General features: G+C 40.2%; 1 protein-coding gene across 1 annotated transcript in view; it reads right to left on the reverse strand.

Moving 5' to 3' along the window:
* LOC149961257 (uncharacterized) overlaps positions 1 to 22,053 on the reverse strand; it is a 93,575-nt gene that overhangs the window by 32,640 nt on the left and 38,882 nt on the right. Inside the window, exons 10-12 of the mRNA XM_090159656.1 lie at positions 21,279 to 21,407; positions 17,029 to 17,283; positions 3,335 to 3,478 (exon numbers count right to left, since the gene is read on the reverse strand). Of these exons, the coding sequence (XP_090015782.1) occupies positions 3,335 to 3,478; positions 17,029 to 17,283; positions 21,279 to 21,407 (528 nt within the window). The remainder of the gene's footprint in view (positions 1 to 3,334; positions 3,479 to 17,028; positions 17,284 to 21,278; positions 21,408 to 22,053) is intronic.

Below are 22,053 nucleotides of genomic sequence, written 5' to 3' on the forward strand. Positions count from 1 at the left end.
TGCTTTTTCCCGTAGATAAAAAACTGCCCTCAAAATGGCGGCCATAGCCCAAAGCTACAGAGCGATACTACTCTATTAATTAACCTCATTCAATCCATGGTAGAATTACACATAACAACACGGAACATTATACAGTTTTGGCATGCCTAATGAAAATCTGAAGCTCCACATAAGTTTGAGTAAGCGCTGGTAGGAAAAAAAGAGACTTAAGAGTTACATTAAAACGCCATGTTTCTTTCTAGAAAGGACTATTAGAATTTATTGTTATTGGAAGAAAAACAATGACTTATCTTTTCTAAGCCACAGGGCAAGACACACGGCTCTCTTTGCACTTGCAGGCTCTCTATAGAAAGACAATGTCATCTGTTGATTGTGAAAATAGAAGCTATAGTTACATCAACATTTTCTCTGTTAACTTGAACACCGTCTTGATTAAAATTATTGCAAATCTCTTTTATTTATGACTTTTTCTAGTTCAGTTTCTGTTATATATGTATTTATACAGTGATTTCAGTGTCACGTGATACGACGTCCCCCATGCTTTTTGAGTGAAACTACTCTATATGTGTATATAGAAGTTAAATGCTGTCATTTTACACGTAATCCTTCACAATTAAAAATTTTCTCAGTTTACTGTTACAGTTTCAAGGCTCAAATTTAAGGGAAAGGTTTTAAAATATATAAAAGGTGAGGAAAATCGATGGAAATTATTTTAGAAATATATGTCGCTTTTGCAAATTCCAAAAACAAAACTGTTTAAACCTCTGAGCAAACACAAGTGGTCCCTGGGACGTGCTACGAATGTCTCAAAGTGCATTATACGTCCAAGTCCAAATGGATATCCAGACAATGTCGTTGGTACGTGACAAAAATAATATATTTTAGAATTAATATCTAAAGTACATCCAAAATATCGCTAACCAATTTGGACATCTCCTGGATGCCCATTATAGATCCAAAATATCGCTAAACATTTGGGACATCTCCTGGATGCAGTGCCGTAACAAGGCAGGTGCGACAGGTGCGGCGGCACAGGGCCCACGACCCATATGGGGGCCCATAAATTGAATTCCTGTGATTTCTATATAATGGGGCCCCAAAATAAAGTCCTTGCACAGGGCCCATGAAATGCTAGTTACGGCACTGCCTGGATGCCCTTTACAGATCCAAAATGCTAGTCACGGCACTGCCTGGATGCCCTTTACAGATCCAAAATATCGCTAAACATTTGGGACATATCCTGGATTTTACATTTTTAGATTCAAAATATCGCTAAACATTTGGGACATATCCTGGATTTTACATTTTTAGATTCAAAATATCGCTAAACATTTGGGACATCTCCTGGATGTCCATTATAGATCAAAGATATTGCTAAACATTTCGGACATATCCTGGATGTACATTCTTAGATCTAAAATATCGATTAATTTGATGGACGTTCGGACAACATCCACTAGATGTCCAGAATGCCGGATTTCATGGAACTCTGAATGACGTCTATGTCCAAGAGCTGTACATTTGTAAATGTCAGGACTGACATTTACAAATTATTAATTAACACTTTAAATTAATGTGCGCCACAACTTTAATTTTGGTTTAGATGACTTTTTAAAAAAACATTTAATAAAAATATTATATTTAAATTATTTAAGCCCGATTACTGGTAGCGCTTACGTCGATCGTCTTCCGGAAAATTAAGAAGAAAACGATCACATTTGGTCTGCCTAATTCTTTTTATTACTAGCAGTTAACACCACGCGTGCCTGCTAGAAGGAGCTCAGAGGTGTGATATTGTATGGTTCGACGTATATATTTTCTTTACGCGGCAATTTCTTTTATTTGAATGCAAGTTAAAAAGGAAAAATTATACCGTAGAACGTTTACTTCACGTCCTGTGAATGTCTCAAAGTCACCATTATATGTCCAAGCCCAAATGAATATCCTTAAAATGTCGTTGGGATGTGACAAAAATAATACATTTAAAGTTATATTCATATTACATACAAAATATCGCTAACAAATTAGGACATCTCCTGGATGTCCATTTTAGATCTAAATATCGGTGAGAATCACTGTCGTCTTCCGACATCGTTAGGAAAAAAGGAACTAACAGCTAGCAAAAACTCCGAAGTCGACTGAAACCTCAACTTGTGGAATCGAAAACATCTCAACTGGTGCAATCGGAAACAGAATATTGGCGCCTCTTACAGCTAGCAAAATCTCTGAAGTCTAGCATCTTATCGACTGAATCACAACTTGTGCAATCGAAAAGATAATATTGGCGCCGGACCGCGCCACCCCAACCCCATTCTTGCTATCACGATGGGCCGTCTATAACGTGACCTAGAGGACAGTACCTAGCCATAACGCATCAAGTATTGTCCAAATACGCGGAAAACTCAAATAGTTAACTGATGTTAAATGCTTCACATTGCCCCAAATAATTAATTGATGTTCAACGCATCAAGTATTGTCCAAATACATGGGAAAGTAAAATAGTTAATTGATGTTCAATTATTCACATTGAACATCTATTAATTATTTGGGATTAGTAGTTTAGACCAAAATGAAAGTTTGTTTTCATGTGTCCTACTCTATCTCGGGGTAGAACAGCTAGTGAAATCTCCGGATAATAACAGTGAAAAACTGAAAACTCACATTCCAGATAACTTTTTATTTACATGTTTGCGGATAATAATTAATACACCATTAAATTCAGCGTAAAATATGCTACCAATAAATCGAAAAAAAAACGAAAAATAATAGGGGGGGCTAATTTTCACATTGGCCATTTTTTTAAATAATTCTTTATGTATAATTAAATGCACCACAACCAAATTTATTTACAAATAATACGTTTATTAACACTGAGAAGATTTAAAACTTTTAAGGCGGTACTGACCAAAAATTTTATTTTCAAACTTTGAACTTCCCAGCTGATAGGTAAAGCCGTCATGTCAAAAATGTTTCAATAAAGCAAAGCCTTCGGTAGCATTTTACCTACTGTCGAGTAAACCATATATTGTTTTGCGATTATGAAGTGTTTTATATTTTGAGTTGACAGTAATAACAAACCCGTTAAGCTATCGCTAGCCTCCCTAATACTGAATCTTGGGCATGAAAATCGCTTAAAATTTAAAAGTGGAAAAAAAAGCTTGCGTTTTTGATAGCCTTAATAGTGCTTTCAAAGTCTATGGAGAAGCATGTTGGCCCCTTATAAAGATTCCACTATCGTGGAATCTTAATAATATTGTCCAAAATTAGCAGCTCTCATTATTCCGGGGTAATCATTGTATCAGTCGTGTCATATAATTTCTAGCATGTTACTTACCGGTTATAACCAGCTGGCACTCCAGATTGCGGGTATAATTATTGGGATAGTTTGGCGAGTAGAATTCCCTTTTCTCGGGGTTCCCGACGCTGAATGCCTCGCAATCTGGATTGAGGAATTGCTTCGTTGCCACAGCGCGAGAATCTGCGTAAAATGTGGATATTTTAATTATCATTTCTATTTGCCATTTTGGCTCACATTTTATAGCTCTTTTAAAAAATAAAAATAGTTTTTTTTACAAAGGAAAGATAATTGTTTGTTAGTGAATTTCGGGGAATAATTGAGACGAAAATGTCATCACTGAAAAATTAGTGCCTTTGTGCCAAAGACGTTGTAGCTGTTTTAATGTTTGAGATAAAAACCAATGATACGCGTTTAAAAGTTGGTCTGTAGTGTGGTTGTTTCGGGCAAACACTGTGTAATTTTTCTTTGAAACTATTTAAAAACAAGTTGACAAGCCAAAATATACCTCTCCTCGTAACAGTTTTCCTGTGATATTTTACCCTCTCCGAGGGGACTATTTCCTCGGAGGGTTATTACAATCACCGTGTCTGTCTGTCTTTCTGGGCTGCGAACGCGTTCGCAGTTTTGAGATTTGATATAATGTTTTCTAAAACGCCTTTATTTCTAAAACCACGTAATCCTTTTTTGCGGTTTGTGTACATAGTTACGCGGTTACGTGGTTTTGGAAATACGGAAGCGCTTTTTTCATTGCGAACGATATCCATTCGTGTGTATTGTGTTGTGTCTTTTGGTTTTTCGTATCATGATCGTGTTGCGTCGTGTGTTCGTTTTTATCGTATTCGTGAATGATGTTCGTGTTTTGTACGTACTTGGTACGGTAAATAATCTGTACTCCGAGTTCGTGCATTTAGCACTGTTAAAGCTACATATTTTCAAGAGTTCGCGTGTTCCATTTAGCACTGTCAAAGGTACGGCAGTGTACACTGAGTTCGCAGAAAGTATTACCCCTCGCCCGAGCCCTCCTGCAGGACAGGTGAGCGTTCTACCAAAGAACCATCGATACACGTTACGAATCACTGAAAAGTTGAAACTCAGCTTAATAGTTAATAAAGTCTCACAATTTTTACGTATGAAATCATAAAGGTCAAATCTTGTCTTAGCGCGGTCGGTAGAAATAAGAGGGCTAAAGGGTAGAACCCCGGGGTGGTCCACATAGTTAGTTTTTTGTATATTCTCCGCCGGGAGGCCGTGACGTCATCGGTATTTTCTTTTCAAGTGCAATGGTTCATTTATTAAAACAATGTCAAGTTGTATATACAACGCGCTCTTATGCCTTTTCGGTTTGGTTTTACTTTCTCGTAACTTCGTAATTGATTTTACGTGTTTTCTTATCTGCTTTAAATGTGTGATACATTTTCATTCATGAAGTTACGTTGGGTTCACTATTCATTTAAGTGTTTTTTGTGTGCGTTAAAAGTTATTACAATTTTTATTACCGTGAGTATTTGGATTGACTTTTTCTTCATTCCTAAGTATTTCAATTAACTTGTTGCTTGGTTGGGTATTATTATATTTTTTATTTTGTTAATCAAAAGTGTTGATAATGTGAGGGAGAATTCGTGTCTACGATTTTTTATTGGCTTTGATTTTTAGCGGCTTAAAAAACGAGAAACATACAAAAATAACTCTTGAATAAAGTTGCTTCTATCCACAACCACTGCCTTCTATAATATTAGACCTAGAAATGGTAGCTACGTCGATTTTTTAAGTGACATTTTCAAACTGACATGATTTTCGCGCTAGATGTCGCTCTCTTGGGTTTTTTTGGTTTGGGGTAAAAAATGTTAAACGGCTGCGGCCAATCAGCAGTCTCCTGTCACTGGTGGCTTCGAAACAATAAATGTATTTTTTTTTAATGGATTAAAAAACCTGTAGAAGATCCAAGCTTATTTTTAAATGTTTTTTACTAAATCTATTTCATTATTTGTCCTATAAATTGAATGATGACATTATTAAATTGTATTTTCGCTATTAATATTTTTCGCGTACGTTTGAATTTCCCGCACTTTTCCTACCCAAAAAAGCGACCTCTATCGGATATTTCAAAATCGTTACCGCCACCCCATTTTTATTCTTATTTCTAGGCCTAGTATTATAGAAGGCAGTGTCACAACAACAAATAGTCAGCCAAGGCCGTAATATTACCTCTCGTCGGAAGAGTTGGTCCATGGAAAAATAACCGGAGGGCCGACCCAGTCTTTGGGCAAGGTAAGTTTATTTTGAAAGGAGATGCTAACGCCACCTGGCTGTCGTGCTGTTCTAAATAGCGCGCCAAATATAAACTTATCCCGTTACTCCTCCATGGTTTGTCTATGATATTATTTATTTTCAAGACGGTGTTTTAGATTAAAATAATCAATTAATTTTAATTTATAAATATGAAAAAATTATAGAATATATTGACGTGAATAAGTTTAAAAAGGCTTAAAGGAACCCAGGCTGTTGGTCAGTAGCTTAGCGGTAAAATATCCGCCTGCTTAAAATATGACTTGGGTTCACTTCCTGGAAACAACCGTATTTTCAATTAAATCATATAATTTTAATTTATTGCCCCCCTCCGAAACAAAATCCTGGCTACGCCACTGCACACAATACAAATTCACAAATTGCACGTACACACAGTAGGAAAAAGAACAGTTTCGGGAAAACACCTTTTCCACAATTCCAAAAACTGCGAACGCGTTTTTACACTTCGCCGTGATACTGCTAGCTCGTTTCTGCAGCCAGACACACACACACGCGGTATTTGTAAAACCTCTCCTAGGTAAAAACGTAACATTTAAAATAGCTGTGGTAATTTGTAGCCTATATTGTTAAATCGTTATGTCATTGATATTCATTTCTTTAGGAATCATAAATTGACGTGTGCTTTGTTTTGCACTCAATCTTTCGTTAGACATTCGCGATTTCGTGAGATCTATCTAAAATTAACGTGGAGCCTTTGCGGGGCCATCATGGTCAGTTTTCCCTCGCCACGAGAGGCGGAAGGAATTAACGTCACACGGGTTGACCCAATGGACGCTTCAATAAAAGATACTCGGTTTTTACTCCCCTCTCCAAATTCATCTGGGAAGGAACTATTTCCGGTCGGTCGGTTAAACTGTTAGAATGGCTAGCCAAAAAGTTATATTTAAGCCAATTGGAGACGCGTTTTTGCCCTCATGAGAATTTTGCGTCAGATAAGAAACGCGTCGGCTCACGTGTATAAGGAACATACTAATGTTAATTTTCGATAATATATTTTATGGTAAAATATATAATGTTATTAAAACTAAGTAGGGTGAGTGAGGGTAAGAATGGACATGGCGAAGTTTGGACACTTTTGAAAAATATTTAATTGAAAATTTATTCTTTGATGCCAAAGCGCAAAATTGGTCTCATTTTGAAGCCTTAAACATACCCTAAAACATGCAATTTATTACTAAATATTTACACCGCGACAGATTATACAGCAAGTCTTGAAATAAAACAACTAAAATTATCGAAAACCATGTCTTGAAATTTCATTGGAAATTTCGTTTTGTGGCTTAGGAAATAAGATATAGCATGCAAACATGAAATGGTGGGATAAAAATAAATTGTTTAAGTATTATTTTAAGCAATTTGGCGTTTTTCTAGTACACGAAATTTATAATTTAATGAAGGTTTTGCCTTTTTTATAAGCATTTAAATTAACTAGTGCAAAGTTTCAGATTGGACAGCCTACTTTGTGATCAATCACATGTCGATTGTATTCAATTTTAAACGAGGTAGGATTTAGTTTAAAGTCTTTTCTTGAAAGAAAACTTTAAAAACAAGTTTTCATATTCAAATTTCCCGGGAAAGCAGACGGTGACTGTGTACGGCTGTGAGGTTGGAGCTCTACGAAACACGTAGCTATGAGGCTGCCTCGCTTACATTGCTAGTGAAGGAGAGTCGAGGGGTCCGACAGTCGACACTCTTTCAAATTTCGTACACGCCAGTGATTTGAAAAATTCCAAATTTCAAATTACGTATTAAATTTTAGAAAATCTTTTCAAATTTCTCAAATGTTTTGGAAAATTTTAATTTTTTTTATCGATTCCAACAAATTTCTCAAATTTAATAAATCTTGTGAAATTTGATGGTTTTCCGCAAACTTTTTATGAAATTTGAATTGAAATTTTAGCAAATCTTGAGAAAATTCATAAATTTCTACGGGAAATTTAATAAATCTTCAAAATTTAGAAATTTACAAAAAAAACCCCGAAGGAGAAATTTCCAAAGATACCGTAAACTATTTCTGTGATAACTGGACACGAGAAGTATAATATGTAATATATTAATATTTTTATATATTAATATTGTAATATTACAATATCTACCCTTCTTGTCCATAGTTTTCCTAATAGTGTCCAAAGTTAGCACCCCCCCCAGGCTAATTCAAAACTATTTTGTCCAATGTTTGACTTACTCACTTCATTTCTTAAAATAATTATTGTTTTAAAAATTCACAAATTTAAATACCAAAAACCAGAATATATTAAAAATGAACATTCATTATTTGTATTTCAAATCGTTTTAAAATGGTCTACTCTCAATTTGTGTTTTTAAATCGAATTTTACAAAAACTGTCCATTCTTACCCTCACTCACCATATAAGAAGATATTATTATTATTATTATCATCATCCTCTTAGGGTATAAATAATTAAAATTATACTGAATATTTTTATAATACCGGGCAATTTTAAAGCTTCTCATGGAGGCAGAGTTAATTCATTTCGTATAAAATTATCTTTTGGAAAAAGATGAAAACTCATTCATTTAGAACTGAACGTATTACATTTGCATTACAGTATGCAACAAGTGTTTCCTTTTAACCAGGTAACTTTTTAGGCATATGTTAAGGCTTAGCAAAAAACCGATGTTACGTACGAGAAAAGTTTCCAGCTTTCTAATATTTCAACAAGCCCTATATAAATAGTAACTTATGAGTCCTGGCTGTCGGAAATATTACTTCTTGGCAATTTCTGGGAAGATGTTTTATTTAAGCGCCTATTAACTTTAATAGAGTACTAAATAAAACTTCATCTAAATAATACTTCGACTCAAACATTTTGTAGAATCTATTCGTTATTACAAACCAAAACTTTCGATTTCATTACTAACAAGGAGACGACCCGAGGTCAGCGGCGGCGCCAGCAATAGGCACGAATAGGCACGTGCCGACGTGGAAAACTAGAGGGGGCCCCAAATTTATTAAAAAAGGGGGCCCTATTTTTTCATATTGGTAAATTTTACGTAGCCGGATTAATAGAGAAATTGCTGAAAAATATCAAACTTGTGACTATCACCTAATGCACATATTTTATGGGTTTATATTTACTCCATTTAAAAAGGATAATACCCATTGTATAATACCAGGGGGTAAGCGCGTAAGCAAAAATGCAACGGGTGCCTTAAGGCGGATGCACACATAGCCCAGTACGCCCCCCCCCCCAACCCCTTTTTCCCATGGGATAATTTCCGTGCCACTATTTTCCCGCATAGTCGAACAACCACAGTAAGGCACCCTTCCCCTTTTACCCATGCGAGAATTTCCGTGGCACCGTTTTCCCCATAGTCACTCCCTTTTGTCCCATGCGATAATCGCCATGGTACCCTTAACCCCATAATCGACCTCCCCCATAAGGCCCCCTCCTCCTTTCTCCATGCGATAATTACCATTTTCGGTGTCCTATAATTTTAACAGTGTACTATATAGGACGTTTTTTCCGACTTTTCGATATTGATGACCTATAAATCCTATAATTTGGAAATTTCTTACTGAGAGCGTTAACCGTCCAAGAATTTCTCGGCTCGCAGCTGACAAATGCGATGGATAACTGTGTTTTTATAATTTTTAAGTTTTTTTATTTAAAAAGTTTTATTTTAACATACGTCAATGGGTTTATTTAAAAGATAAATTTTATCAAACAGCAGTGGGATATCCGATGCAAAATTGAAATTACCGCCAAATACAATATGTCCTATAACTTGGACTGGAAATCTATAATTTTTAGTCCTTGGGTCTATAATTGGATTTTGGCTATCTGGCAACGCTGCTTTCAAATCGGAACGACCCCGAAACCCCTCGCCCCTCCCCGTTTCCGAAACCCCTCACCCCTCCCAGTTTCCGAAACTCATCCCCCTCCCCCCTCGGAAATTCTTTTCTGTCTTTGGGTCTATAATTGGATTTTGGCTATCTGGCAACGCTGCTTTCAAATCGGAACGACCCCGAAACCCCTCGCCCCTCCCCGTTTCCGAAACTCACCCCCCTTCCCCCTCGGAAATTCTTTTCTGTCTTTGGGTCTATAATTGGATTTTGGCTATCTGGCAACGCTGCTTTCAAATCGGAACGACCCCGAAACCCCTCGCCCCTCCCCGTTTCCGAAACTCACCCCCCTTCCCCCTCGGAAATTCTTTTCTGTCTTTGGGTCTATAATTGGATTTTGGCTATCTGGCAACGCTGCTTTCAAATCGGAACGACCCCGAAACCCCTCACCCCTCCCAGTTTCCGAAACTCATCCCCCTCCCCCCTCGGAAATTCTTTTCTGTCTTTGGGTCTATAATTGGATTTTGGCTATCTGGCAACGCTGCTTTCAAATCGGAACGACCCCGAAACCCCTCGCCCCTCCCCGTTTCCGAAACTCACCCCCCTTCCCCCTCGGAAATTCTTTTCTGTCTTTGGGTCTATAATTGGATTTTGGCTATCTGGCAACGCTGCTTTCAAATCGGAACGACCCCGAAACCCCTCGCCCCTCCCCGTTTCCGAAACTCACCCCCTTCCCCCTCGGAAATTCTTTTCTGTCTTTGGGTCTATAATTGGATTTTGGCTATCTGGCAACGCTGCTTTCAAATCGGAACGACCCCGAAACCCCTCGCCCCTCCCAGTTTCCGAAACTCACCCCCCTTCCCCCTCGGAAATTCTTTTCTGTCTTTGGGTCTATAATTGGATTTTGGCTATCTGGCAACGCTGCTTTCAAATCGGAACGACCCCGAAACCCCTCACCCCTCCCAGTTTCCGAAACTCATCCCCCTCCCCCCTCGGAAATTCTTTTCTGTCTTTGGGTCTATAATTGGATTTTGGCTATCTGGCAACGCTGCTTTCAAATCGGAACGACCCCGAAACCCCTCGCCCCTCCCAGTTTCCGAAACTCACCCCCCTTCCCCCTCGGAAATTCTTTGAAAGCAGCGTTGCCAGATAGCCAAAATCCAATTATAGACCCAAAGACAGAAAAGAATTTCCGAGGGGGAAGGGGGGTGAGTTTCGGAAACTGGGAGGGGCGAGGGGTTTCGGGGTCGTTCCGATTTGAAAGCAGCGTTGCCAGATAGCCAAAATCCAATTATAGACCCAAAGACAGAAAAGAATTTCCGAGGGGGAAGGGGGGTGAGTTTCGGAAACGGGGAGGGGCGAGGGGTTTCGGGGTCGTTCCGATTTGAAAGCAGCGTTGCCAGATAGCCAAAATCCAATTATAGACCCAAAGACAGAAAAGAATTTCCGAGGGGGGAGGGGGATGAGTTTCGGAAACTGGGAGGGGTGAGGGGTTTCGGGGTCGTTCCGATTTGAAAGCAGCGTTGCCAGATAGCCAAAATCCAATTATAGACCCAAAGACAGAAAAGAATTTCCGAGGGGGAAGGGGGGTGAGTTTCGGAAACTGGGAGGGGCGAGGGGTTTCGGGGTCGTTCCGATTTGAAAGCAGCGTTGCCAGATAGCCAAAATCCAATTATAGACCCAAAGACAGAAAAGAATTTCCGAGGGGGAAGGGGGTGAGTTTCGGAAACGGGGAGGGGCGAGGGGTTTCGGGGTCGTTCCGATTTGAAAGCAGCGTTGCCAGATAGCCAAAATCCAATTATAGACCCAAAGACAGAAAAGAATTTCCGAGGGGGAAGGGGGGTGAGTTTCGGAAACGGGGAGGGGCGAGGGGTTTCGGGGTCGTTCCGATTTGAAAGCAGCGTTGCCAGATAGCCAAAATCCAATTATAGACCCAAAGACAGAAAAGAATTTCCGAGGGGGGAGGGGGATGAGTTTCGGAAACTGGGAGGGGTGAGGGGTTTCGGGGTCGTTCCGATTTGAAAGCAGCGTTGCCAGATAGCCAAAATCCAATTATAGACCCAAAGACAGAAAAGAATTTCCGAGGGGGAAGGGGGGTGAGTTTCGGAAACGGGGAGGGGCGAGGGGTTTCGGGGTCGTTCCGATTTGAAAGCAGCGTTGCCAGATAGCCAAAATCCAATTATAGACCCAAAGACAGAAAAGAATTTCCGAGGGGGAAGGGGGTGAGTTTCGGAAACGGGGAGGGGCGAGGGGTTTCGGGGTCGTTCCGATTTGAAAGCAGCGTTGCCAGATAGCCAAAATCCAATTATAGACCCAAAGACAGAAAAGAATTTCCGAGGGGGAAGGGGGTGAGTTTCGGAAACGGGGAGGGGCGAGGGGTTTCGGGGTCGTTCCGATTTGAAAGCAGCGTTGCCAGATAGCCAAAATCCAATTATAGACCCAAAGACAGAAAAGAATTTCCGAGGGGGAAGGGGGTGAGTTTCGGAAACGGGGAGGGGCGAGGGGTTTCGGGGTCGTTCCGATTTGAAAGCAGCGTTACCAGATAGCCAAAATCCAATTATAGACCCAAAGACAGAAAAGAATTTCCGAGGGGGAAGGGGGGTGAGTTTCGGAAACGGGGAGGGGCGAGGGGTTTCGGGGTCGTTCCGATTTGAAAGCAGCGTTGCCAGATAGCCAAAATCCAATTATAGACCCAAAGACAGAAAAGAATTTCCGAGGGGGAAGGGGGTGAGTTTCGGAAACGGGGAGGGGCGAGGGGTTTCGGGGTCGTTCCGATTTGAAAGCAGCGTTGCCAGATAGCCAAAATCCAATTATAGACCCAAAGACAGAAAAGAATTTCCGAGGGGGAAGGGGGTGAGTTTCGGAAACGGGGAGGGGCGAGGGGTTTCGGGGTCGTTCCGATTTGAAAGCAGCGTTGCCAGATAGCCAAAATCCAATTATAGACCCAAAGACAGAAAAGAATTTCCGAGGGGGAAGGGGGGTGAGTTTCGGAAACGGGGAGGGGCGAGGGGTTTCGGGGTCGTTCCGATTTGAAAGCAGCGTTGCCAGATAGCCAAAATCCAATTATAGACCCAAAGACAGAAAAGAATTTCCGAGGGGGAAGGGGGTGAGTTTCGGAAACGGGGAGGGGCGAGGGGTTTCGGGGTCGTTCCGATTTGAAAGCAGCGTTGCCAGATAGCCAAAATCCAATTATAGACCCAAAGACAGAAAAGAATTTCCGAGGGGGAAGGGGGGTGAGTTTCGGAAACGGGGAGGGGCGAGGGGTTTCGGGGTCGTTCCGATTTGAAAGCAGCGTTGCCAGATAGCCAAAATCCAATTATAGACCCAAAGACAGAAAAGAATTTCCGAGGGGGAAGGGGGTGAGTTTCGGAAACGGGGAGGGGCGAGGGGTTTCGGGGTCGTTCCGATTTGAAAGCAGCGTTGCCAGATAGCCAAAATCCAATTATAGACCCAAAGACAGAAAAGAATTTCCGAGGGGGAAGGGGGGTGAGTTTCGGAAACTGGGAGGGGCGAGGGGTTTCGGGGTCGTTCCGATTTGAAAGCAGCGTTGCCAGATAGCCAAAATCCAATTATAGACCCAAAGACAGAAAAGAATTTCCGAGGGGGAAGGGGGGCTATCTGGCAACGCTGCTTTCAAATCGGAACGACCCCGAAACCCCTCGCCCCTCCCCGTTTCCGAAACTCACCCCCTTCCCCCTCGGAAATTCTTTTCTGTCTTTGGGTCTATAATTGGATTTTGGCTATCTGGCAACGCTGCTTTCAAATCGGAACGACCCCGAAACCCCTCGCCCCTCCCCGTTTCCGAAACTCACCCCCCTTCCCCCTCGGAAATTCTTTTCTGTCTTTGGGTCTATAATTGGATTTTGGCTATCTGGCAACGCTGCTTTCAAATCGGAACGACCCCGAAACCCCTCGCCCCTCCCCGTTTCCGAAACTCACCCCCTTCCCCCTCGGAAATTCTTTTCTGTCTTTGGGTCTATAATTGGATTTTGGCTATCTGGCAACGCTGCTTTCAAATCGGAACGACCCCGAAACCCCTCGCCCCTCCCCGTTTCCGAAACTCACCCCCTTCCCCCTCGGAAATTCTTTTCTGTCTTTGGGTCTATAATTGGATTTTGGCTATCTGGCAACGCTGCTTTCAAATCGGAACGACCCCGAAACCCCTCGCCCCTCCCCGTTTCCGAAACTCACCCCCCTTCCCCCTCGGAAATTCTTTTCTGTCTTTGGGTCTATAATTGGATTTTGGCTATCTGGCAACGCTGCTTTCAAATCGGAACGACCCCGAAACCCCTCGCCCCTCCCCGTTTCCGAAACTCACCCCCTTCCCCCTCGGAAATTCTTTTCTGTCTTTGGGTCTATAATTGGATTTTGGCTATCTGGCAACGCTGCTTTCAAATCGGAACGACCCCGAAACCCCTCGCCCCTCCCCGTTTCCGAAACTCACCCCCTTCCCCCTCGGAAATTCTTTTCTGTCTTTGGGTCTATAATTGGATTTTGGCTATCTGGCAACGCTGCTTTCAAATCGGAACGACCCCGAAACCCCTCGCCCCTCCCCGTTTCCGAAACTCACCCCCCTTCCCCCTCGGAAATTCTTTTCTGTCTTTGGGTCTATAATTGGATTTTGGCTATCTGGCAACGCTGCTTTCAAATCGGAACGACCCCGAAACCCCTCGCCCCTCCCAGTTTCCGAAACTCACCCCCCTCCCCCCTCGGAAATTCTTTTTAGTCCTTGGGTCTATAATTGGATTTTGGCTATCTGGCAACGCTGCTTTCAAATCGGAACGACCCCGAAACCCACGCCCCTCCCAGTTTCCGAAACTCATCCCCCTCCCCCCTCGGAAATTCTTTTTAGTCCTTGGGTCTATAATTGGATTTTGGCTATCTGGCAACGCTGCTTTCAAATCAGAACGACCCCGAAACCCCTCGCCCCTCCCAGTTTCCGAAACTCACCGCCTTCCCCCCTCCGAAATTCGCAGTGGAAAGAGAGATAATATAGGGTGTCTTGCGTGTTGGGACAAGCACGGCCCAACTCTCAGGGGCGACAGATTTTGAGAAAATAGATAATCGATCCACCTCAGTAACGAAGCGAAGCCCAGCAGCTTCTCTCGCCGTCCCGCGCTGGCGCTTTCTCGCCGCCCCGCCTTTGGCTTCGTGACCGACTAAGCAAACATTCCTGAAAGCTCGGACGACGACGACCAACCTTAGACCAAGAAACACAGGGACGTCTCGCTCATAGCATACCCAACGCTTTATTTTTCGGCGGGGTTTTGTTGCGGCTGCGGTAAGTAGAGGGGGTTAGGTGATACAGATAGTCAATAGGCGCCATCCATGAGAGATGAAAATAATGTTTTTTAAAGAACTTGAAAAAAAAATAATCAGCTAAGAGTTACATTTTTTTAAATTATTTTATATTTTTTAATATTTTAGGGACACAAATATTAAAAAACATATCAGAAATTTCGTTTTTTGGAGCCACGCTGTTGCAGGCCACGTGCTGACAGATTGTAGGGCTGTGCACGTGACTCAAATTTAGCCAATAAAAATTGACTCACCTTCGCTACTAGCGACACAGCGCGAGATAAATAGGAAATAGAAGGCCGCAACGAAGCTTCGGGCGCGAAATACCTACCGTGCGACGTCCCTGTGTTTCTTGGTCTAAAGGCCCAAACACACATACGGTTCGCAAGCGATTTCGCCTGCGAATTTCCGCGCACGCGCCCATGCGCCATGACTTCCATTCTATTTAAGTCACGCGACGCGACGCGATTTGCTAGCGAAATTTCGCGCGCGAAGGCTATGTGTGCATCCGCCTTAAGGACCAACGTACCAAGCACTCCTTATAATATAGATGGAAGTCATGGCGCATGGGCGCGTGCGCGAAAATTCACAGGTGAAATCGCTTGCGAACCGTATGTGTGTTTGGGCCTTTACGCGCCTGTCACTTCTCCTCCCGCTGAGGGGGAGTTACGCGCGTGGCTAGACGAAACACGAAATCGCACAGGTGCGACAAAGATAAAAATAAACAAACAACAAGCTATCTTGTGACTAGATTTAAGGCTTGTATATAGTTCTCTTCGCTATATTTTGACGACTATTTTGAAATGACCGTCCGTGGCAGAGATGTAGACATGTAGTGTATTATTTCAAACAAAAAAAGGGTGATTCACTTTCTCTTTTTTGTTAACAGTCTGTTTTTAGGTTTGTAGAGCCTAATTCTAAAAAAAACCCTTAACCATTTTCATATATCTTCATTTTCCAGTCTGTTTTCGTACGATAAAGCAGCAATTTAGAACTCGCGATCATAGTTGAACTATATACATATAAATATTGTAAAATAGTGTAGGATTAAATTAATTTTGAGACCTCGTTTGAGACAACCTAGTTTAAAATGAGTTAGAGAAAAACTCCGTCTGGTTTCCAAAAGCGGAGAAAACGCAAAATGGAAAGGAGTCTAATTAAGAGCCAATCTGGATCTATTAAACGATATTTTGAGTCAACTATAATGACTAGCGATGTCGTTCAATCTCGTGATAGTTTCGAATGGGTAGGTTATAAACCCTGAAAAAAAAAAACATTTTTCCTACTTCGTGGGTGCGTGCTTACAGCAGCCTACTTCCAGGGGATAGTAGGTCAAACTTTGAAGCCCTCTAGCGCTCTTTAAACTCGTCGCAGAGAAACGCGACAAAAACCTGCATACTTCTCAGCTCATCCCCTACAACTACCAGAAATGTCTGTACTGACTATTGAATCACCCTGTACATAACTTGACAAAGTAATTTTGTTAGTTATTGTAGTAGTTCAGTTTCAGATGGTTATTCATACCAGCGAAAACACATGTTTTAAATTCGAAAATAACAAGCTAATGTTTAATGTTTATAATAGTTATTTTTATCCTCTTATATAATAATGCATACATAGTAAGCATAATTTACATTTTTGAAAGCAATTCAATTTTTAATGGGCCTTGGCTGTATCACTCGGCGACTAAGAGGAATTCGCCGAGAGTTATTTGTCTTTAGTCACATAATAATTTACAATGGCGAAACAGACCATTATTTAAAAAATTCATTAGGTAAATAGGTAGTGTCATAACTATGTTTATTATGTTACATAAATTTGAACCAAATGGGTGAAAATGAACCGATATGGCTTAAATAGGTAAAATGTCCATTTGCTGGTTTCAAAAACATTTTTTGTTGCCATGGCAAAACCGTTACCCATTGAATAAATTCCCTTTAGGATTTTTCAAGTTACATGAAGGTCTACCAATCCCTCGAGTTTGAATACACTTGAAATGTGTGAGCTAGGATCCCTGCAAATTGTCTGGGGAAACGATCCGGGTAGTGCACATCGTAGGCAAATCACCGAAAATATTTAAGAAATCACTAAATTTAGTGCCGTAGCCTAGATTTTGTTCAGGGAGGGGACACCATTGGGAAAAATATAACAATAAAAATAGTTGTATGTACGGCGATACGTTTCAAGAGGGGATGTGCCCTGTGCCCCCCCCCCCCCTTGTATACGCCACTGAACAATGATATTTTATGAAATCAGTAATCAGGCGTAGACACTTTCAACGAGTGACTAAACCCTCGAAAAATATCTAAAGGACCAACCTTGTTTCAGGAACGAGTACTTTGCTCTAAATTTTGACAGAGTGTTTATTTTGCCGATAGTGTTCAGTTTCAGTCGCAGGTACCTTCCGGTTGAATAAATGCTCCTGGCGCTCTCATAAGACTGACATGTTGAAGGAAGCAAATTTGAGTTTCCTCGATTGCCGTCTCTTACTTCTATAAAATCGTTATCGCAATCACTCCCTATATCCGTGTTAAATTCTTTAAAATTGACTTCAACGTAATGTTTCTTTGGAGCTGTTTATTAAAAAATTAAAATGTTATTTTTACTAATATTAAATGGATTATCTATACAGTGTGTCTGTATTTTCTGAAATAGACCATTTTTCTCAAAACGTTTATTTTAGGAGAATATTTTTCTATTCAATTCTATTATTTAATTTATCAAGCTTCAATTGCGAAATTTAAAGAATTTCAAATTAATTATACTTATACTAATAGATAGTAGACCAAACATTTTAAATGAAAAGTATGGCCAACTGAAAATATTCCGATGAAATTGGTTTGCTCGAAAAAAGGATATTTTTGCAAAGTCATGAGGTCATAAAAACCAGTTCGTGCCAAAATCTTTTTAGATACTTGACTTGTCTTGACGATAAAATGGTTCAAACGTGTTTGGGCAGTTTTGGGTAGTTCTAGAACTTGGATTTGGGCAGCGCTATTTATCGCAAAAAAGTAGGAAATATTTAAAATAGCTGATTATCTCATGGGAGATGTCGACAAACGCAGCCAATTTTGCTAAACTAAGTTACTTATTTACAGCCCTTTTTTGTCTCATAATTTGGTTAAAATATTCGTCTGCTAGAAATTCTGAATTCGGCGCTTTTATAGCTCATTGAAATTATGTTTGAGGGGTTCAGTTTGTGTTTGGGAAGTTTTAAAAAAAACCTTATTTTATCCCCTGAAATGTGTGTAGTTCGTTGGTACCTGCATCTTCGCCAACGCGAGTCTGTGGGCGATTTATCACGTTACCAAAAGACCTCTCTACTATATTCGGAGCAACAGGACGGCTAGCTTCAATTGTTCTCCGTCGTAAGTCGTCGAGGCTCGTTGCTGGCGTCGTGTAAACGTATTACTTCATAAAGCTCCGCAGGAAAAAGTCAAAGGTCGAATCAAGGGTGACTGAACTGCTCTGTTCTTTTGAATTTATTGCTAAGGAAACTCGGTAGATAAAAGTGCAACAACATCATAATGTTAATGCGCTAGCGCACCGTCATGTTGACACAGGGGACGACTGTAATCAAGCAAAGGAATGTCGTCTAGCCTAATCGCTATTTCTACTTGAAGAAAGATTAAGAAAATGGCCTATGCACTCGATTTGGAATGAAAATTGGGGAATAAGACGGTCTGCCTAAACGTTTAGTTTAAACTGTACTTAGTGGTGATGAGGGAATCCCAAGCGTAGATTGGCGTTAATGCACATGTTTTAGTGATTAAATGGTCTTTCTCTAGAGAAGGAACATTAGCTCGAACCAGTGAGACCGACGGGTGATTTAATCAGCTTCACGTTGTCTATAAACGCCGGGGCGTGCCAACCACGGGGGCAGCGGGTGCCACTTGCCACCGCTTCTATTTCACCAAAGGGGCGCTGCCCCCGCTACTTTTTCCGAGGGCAGACTTTGCGCGGAGGTGAAGTTCACCCGGGATACTTATTTTTATGGCACGCCAAACCGGACAAAATTCGACTTCCACTCACTCGCGCTCAGAATACGAACACAACGTAAAGTCGTTGCAAACATAAGATAAAATTACTCTCTCGCTCGCTCAGAATACGAACACAACGTAAAGTCGCTGCATACATAAGATAAAATTACTCTCTCGCTCGCTCAGAATACGAACACAACGTAAAGTCGCTGCATACATAAGATAAAATTACTCTCTCTCTCTACATCGTGTAGCTCTACAAACATAACGTAAAGTTGTTGCAAACATAAGATAAAATTACCCTCTCTCTCGCTCAGAATACGAACACAACGTAAAGTTGTTTCAAACATAAGACAAATTTACTCTCTCTCTCTCTCTCTGAAGAATATCTAGCTAAAGGACTTCCGAATTTATTCTTCTTTTCCGCGCCTTTAACTATTAATTTGGGAGAGCTACTTAATCTTCTAAACCGACTGAAAAATCTAGAAGATAGGTTATTAATTGGACTATCTTAATTTAGAAAGTACAAGATTTTGTATAAAAACTTTGATTTATTTACTACGTGGTTACGGTGGTTAAAAGTTGACCCATTCACTTGAGTCCCGATGAGAACTCTGCCTTAAAGGCGTCGTGAAGACTACCAAGAAACATTTTTCCCTGGTGGCCAACATTTTAGAGAAAAGGGTATGGAAAGTTTTGGGGATTAGCGGGCGAGTACATATTAGCGCCAGAGAGGCTGGAGTATTTTTCGATGGGGTTTACTTTACATGTAGAAAGGGTCAGAGAATAGAATATATCAATTTGTGCCGCTTCAATTCAGGAATTTTTAGGATGGGGAATTTTACTTTTGGAAAGAGTTGTTTTTGTTATGGGACATTTACAAATAATGGTTATAAAATAAAAGGTACAAAAACATTAATACATACAGCAAAATTAATCATGACAATGAAACAAATTATACACTCTCTACCTACATCGTGTAGCTCTACAAACGTAAAGTTGCTTCATACATAAGATAAAAATTTCTATACCGCCGAAATAGATAACAACTGAAAAATGTTTTCTATGAGGTAGGGCTCGCGAGGACTAAAATAAATATAAAAAAGATGCTGAACCAAACTAATTAAGTATTAACAATCATAGATGGCGATAGCTGTTTCATAAAAGAATGTAGTTTCCGCAAGACTAAGAACTATAATTAATGATTTTTTATTATCAGAAGTAAATGAACATAAGTTATCGAAATTGGCTTAAAAACTGGAAGGCATTTCCCTTAAGGAAATATTAAAAAAAAAACCAACCCCAGCAAATACTTATGGTCTACTGGATTTCCTATGTATGTCCAAATGTCGCATATATAGCCAATCCAAAATCATATCTACGGGATGTCTATGGAACGTTATAAAATAACTCAGTTTCTGTAAAATAATATACCTGTTGGTTAGGGAGATTGTTTTTTTTTTTAATATTTCCTTAAGGGAAATGCCTTCCAGTTTTTAAGCCAATTTCGATAACTCATGTTCATTTACTTCTGATAATAAAAATTATATAATTATTTCTTAGTCCTGCGGAAACTACATTCTTTTATGAAACAGCTATCGCCATCTATGATTGTTAATACTTATTTAGTTTAGTCCAGCATCTTTTTTATATTTATTTCAGTTGTCGCGAGCCCTACCTTATCGAAAATATTTTTCAGTTGTAATCCATTTCGGCGAATGGACGGCGATATAGAAATTTTTATCTTATGTATGAAGCAACTTTACGTTATGTTTGTAGAGCTACACGATGTAGAGAGAGAGAGTAAATTTATCTTATGTATGCAGCGGTTTTACGTTGTGTTCGTATTCTGAGCGAGCGAGAAAGTAATTTTATATTATGTTTGCAACGACTTTACGTTGTGTTCGTAGTCTGAGCGCGAGTGAGTGGAAGTCGAATTTTGTCCGGTTTGGCGTGCCATATATTTTCCCTCCAGACAGAACGACTAAACACGCGACACTCTTGTGTTAAGGTTTCTATATCTCGTCATATTTTCGGACGCAGCCTATTTAACAAGGTATGCGCTTATAACATTGTTTTTGCTCCCGCTCTCATTAAAACTTTAGCACGCCACTGTCTTGGTTAGTTGAATGGATATGGCATCTGCACTGCATCAGTGAAATCAACCATACAATTACTTAAAAATTAGGATTAAATAAAATATCTAATTCATTAAATTTAAAACCAAAATGTTTTGGTAAATGCTGAAACATATTCACAAACAAACATTTGAAATATATTTTAGGAAAATTATATTAAAACCAGGTATTTCGACCAAATAAAACTTTTCAAAAAGCAGTGGATTATCAACCAAATATTTTTCACTTAAACAATTTTCAGTATGTCCACAATATTTTCGTTTGAAGGTGGGGTCTACCACCTAAGTATGGTCAGAAATTCCAAAAAACGGTTAAAAGGTTTTTCAATTTCTATGAAATAATCACGTTAGACAGTTCCGTATTGAGAAAATTAACAAACAATTTCGTGTTTCTAGTACTTTTGAGAAAAATGAGGTGTGTTCGTGCAAATTTGAGAGGCCCTGAACGTACCTTCTAATATCAAAACGCAACTAAAGCTTCCACCATACATATTTGGGAAGCCTGGTGAGTAGAATTCTTTGATCGCTGGATTGCCGACACTGAAATTACGACACTCGTTGTGTTTGGAGGCGCTAGTTTCTAAAAATTTGAAAATTACTTTATACATGGTAACGGTCTCTTAACTTCTGTCAATTTGTTGGCTTAACCGAAAATGAACAAAATAATAGAACTGCTTCTACGTTTTGCTATAAGGTCTATAGGTTATAAATGTTTGGTCAAATTTAATTCCTTAGCTAAATTTCCATTCAATATCTTAATAAATAATCTTTTAATTTAAAGTTATCTATAAATTCGAAATCTGTGATTTCTTCACCCTTTTAATAATGGCGTGGTTTAGTCAAAAATAGCTAACGTAATAATGGACGACGGGGGTCCTACACCGCCGGATGGTCACGCCAAGAATAAAGAGGCCAAAAATATTCGAGAAAAAATGGTCCTCATTGTAAGCTAGGAGCCACAAACACAAGGAGAACGCAGCTAGCCTTTAAACACGCTAACGAAGGGTTGTGTACAAATTTCATTGGACGAGCGTCACGAGCCTTTACGCTGAACGTTTTACGGGCGGGGGGAAGACAATTTCATAATTTTCCCCTTCCGACGGCAGCAGGCGCTAAAGCGTCTAGCCAATGAAAAACGTACACAAGAAAATCCCCGACTTTTGACGGGTTGCGTTCTCCTTGTGTGGGGTGTTGTGTTTGTTGCTCCTAGTTGTAAGTGAAGGAGT

Source organism: Leiobunum rupestre, chromosome 1 (genome assembly GCF_980474605.1).
Source record: "Leiobunum rupestre chromosome 1, qqLeiRupe1.1.hap1, whole genome shotgun sequence".
Classification (NCBI taxonomy): domain Eukaryota; kingdom Metazoa; phylum Arthropoda; class Arachnida; order Opiliones; family Sclerosomatidae; genus Leiobunum; species Leiobunum rupestre.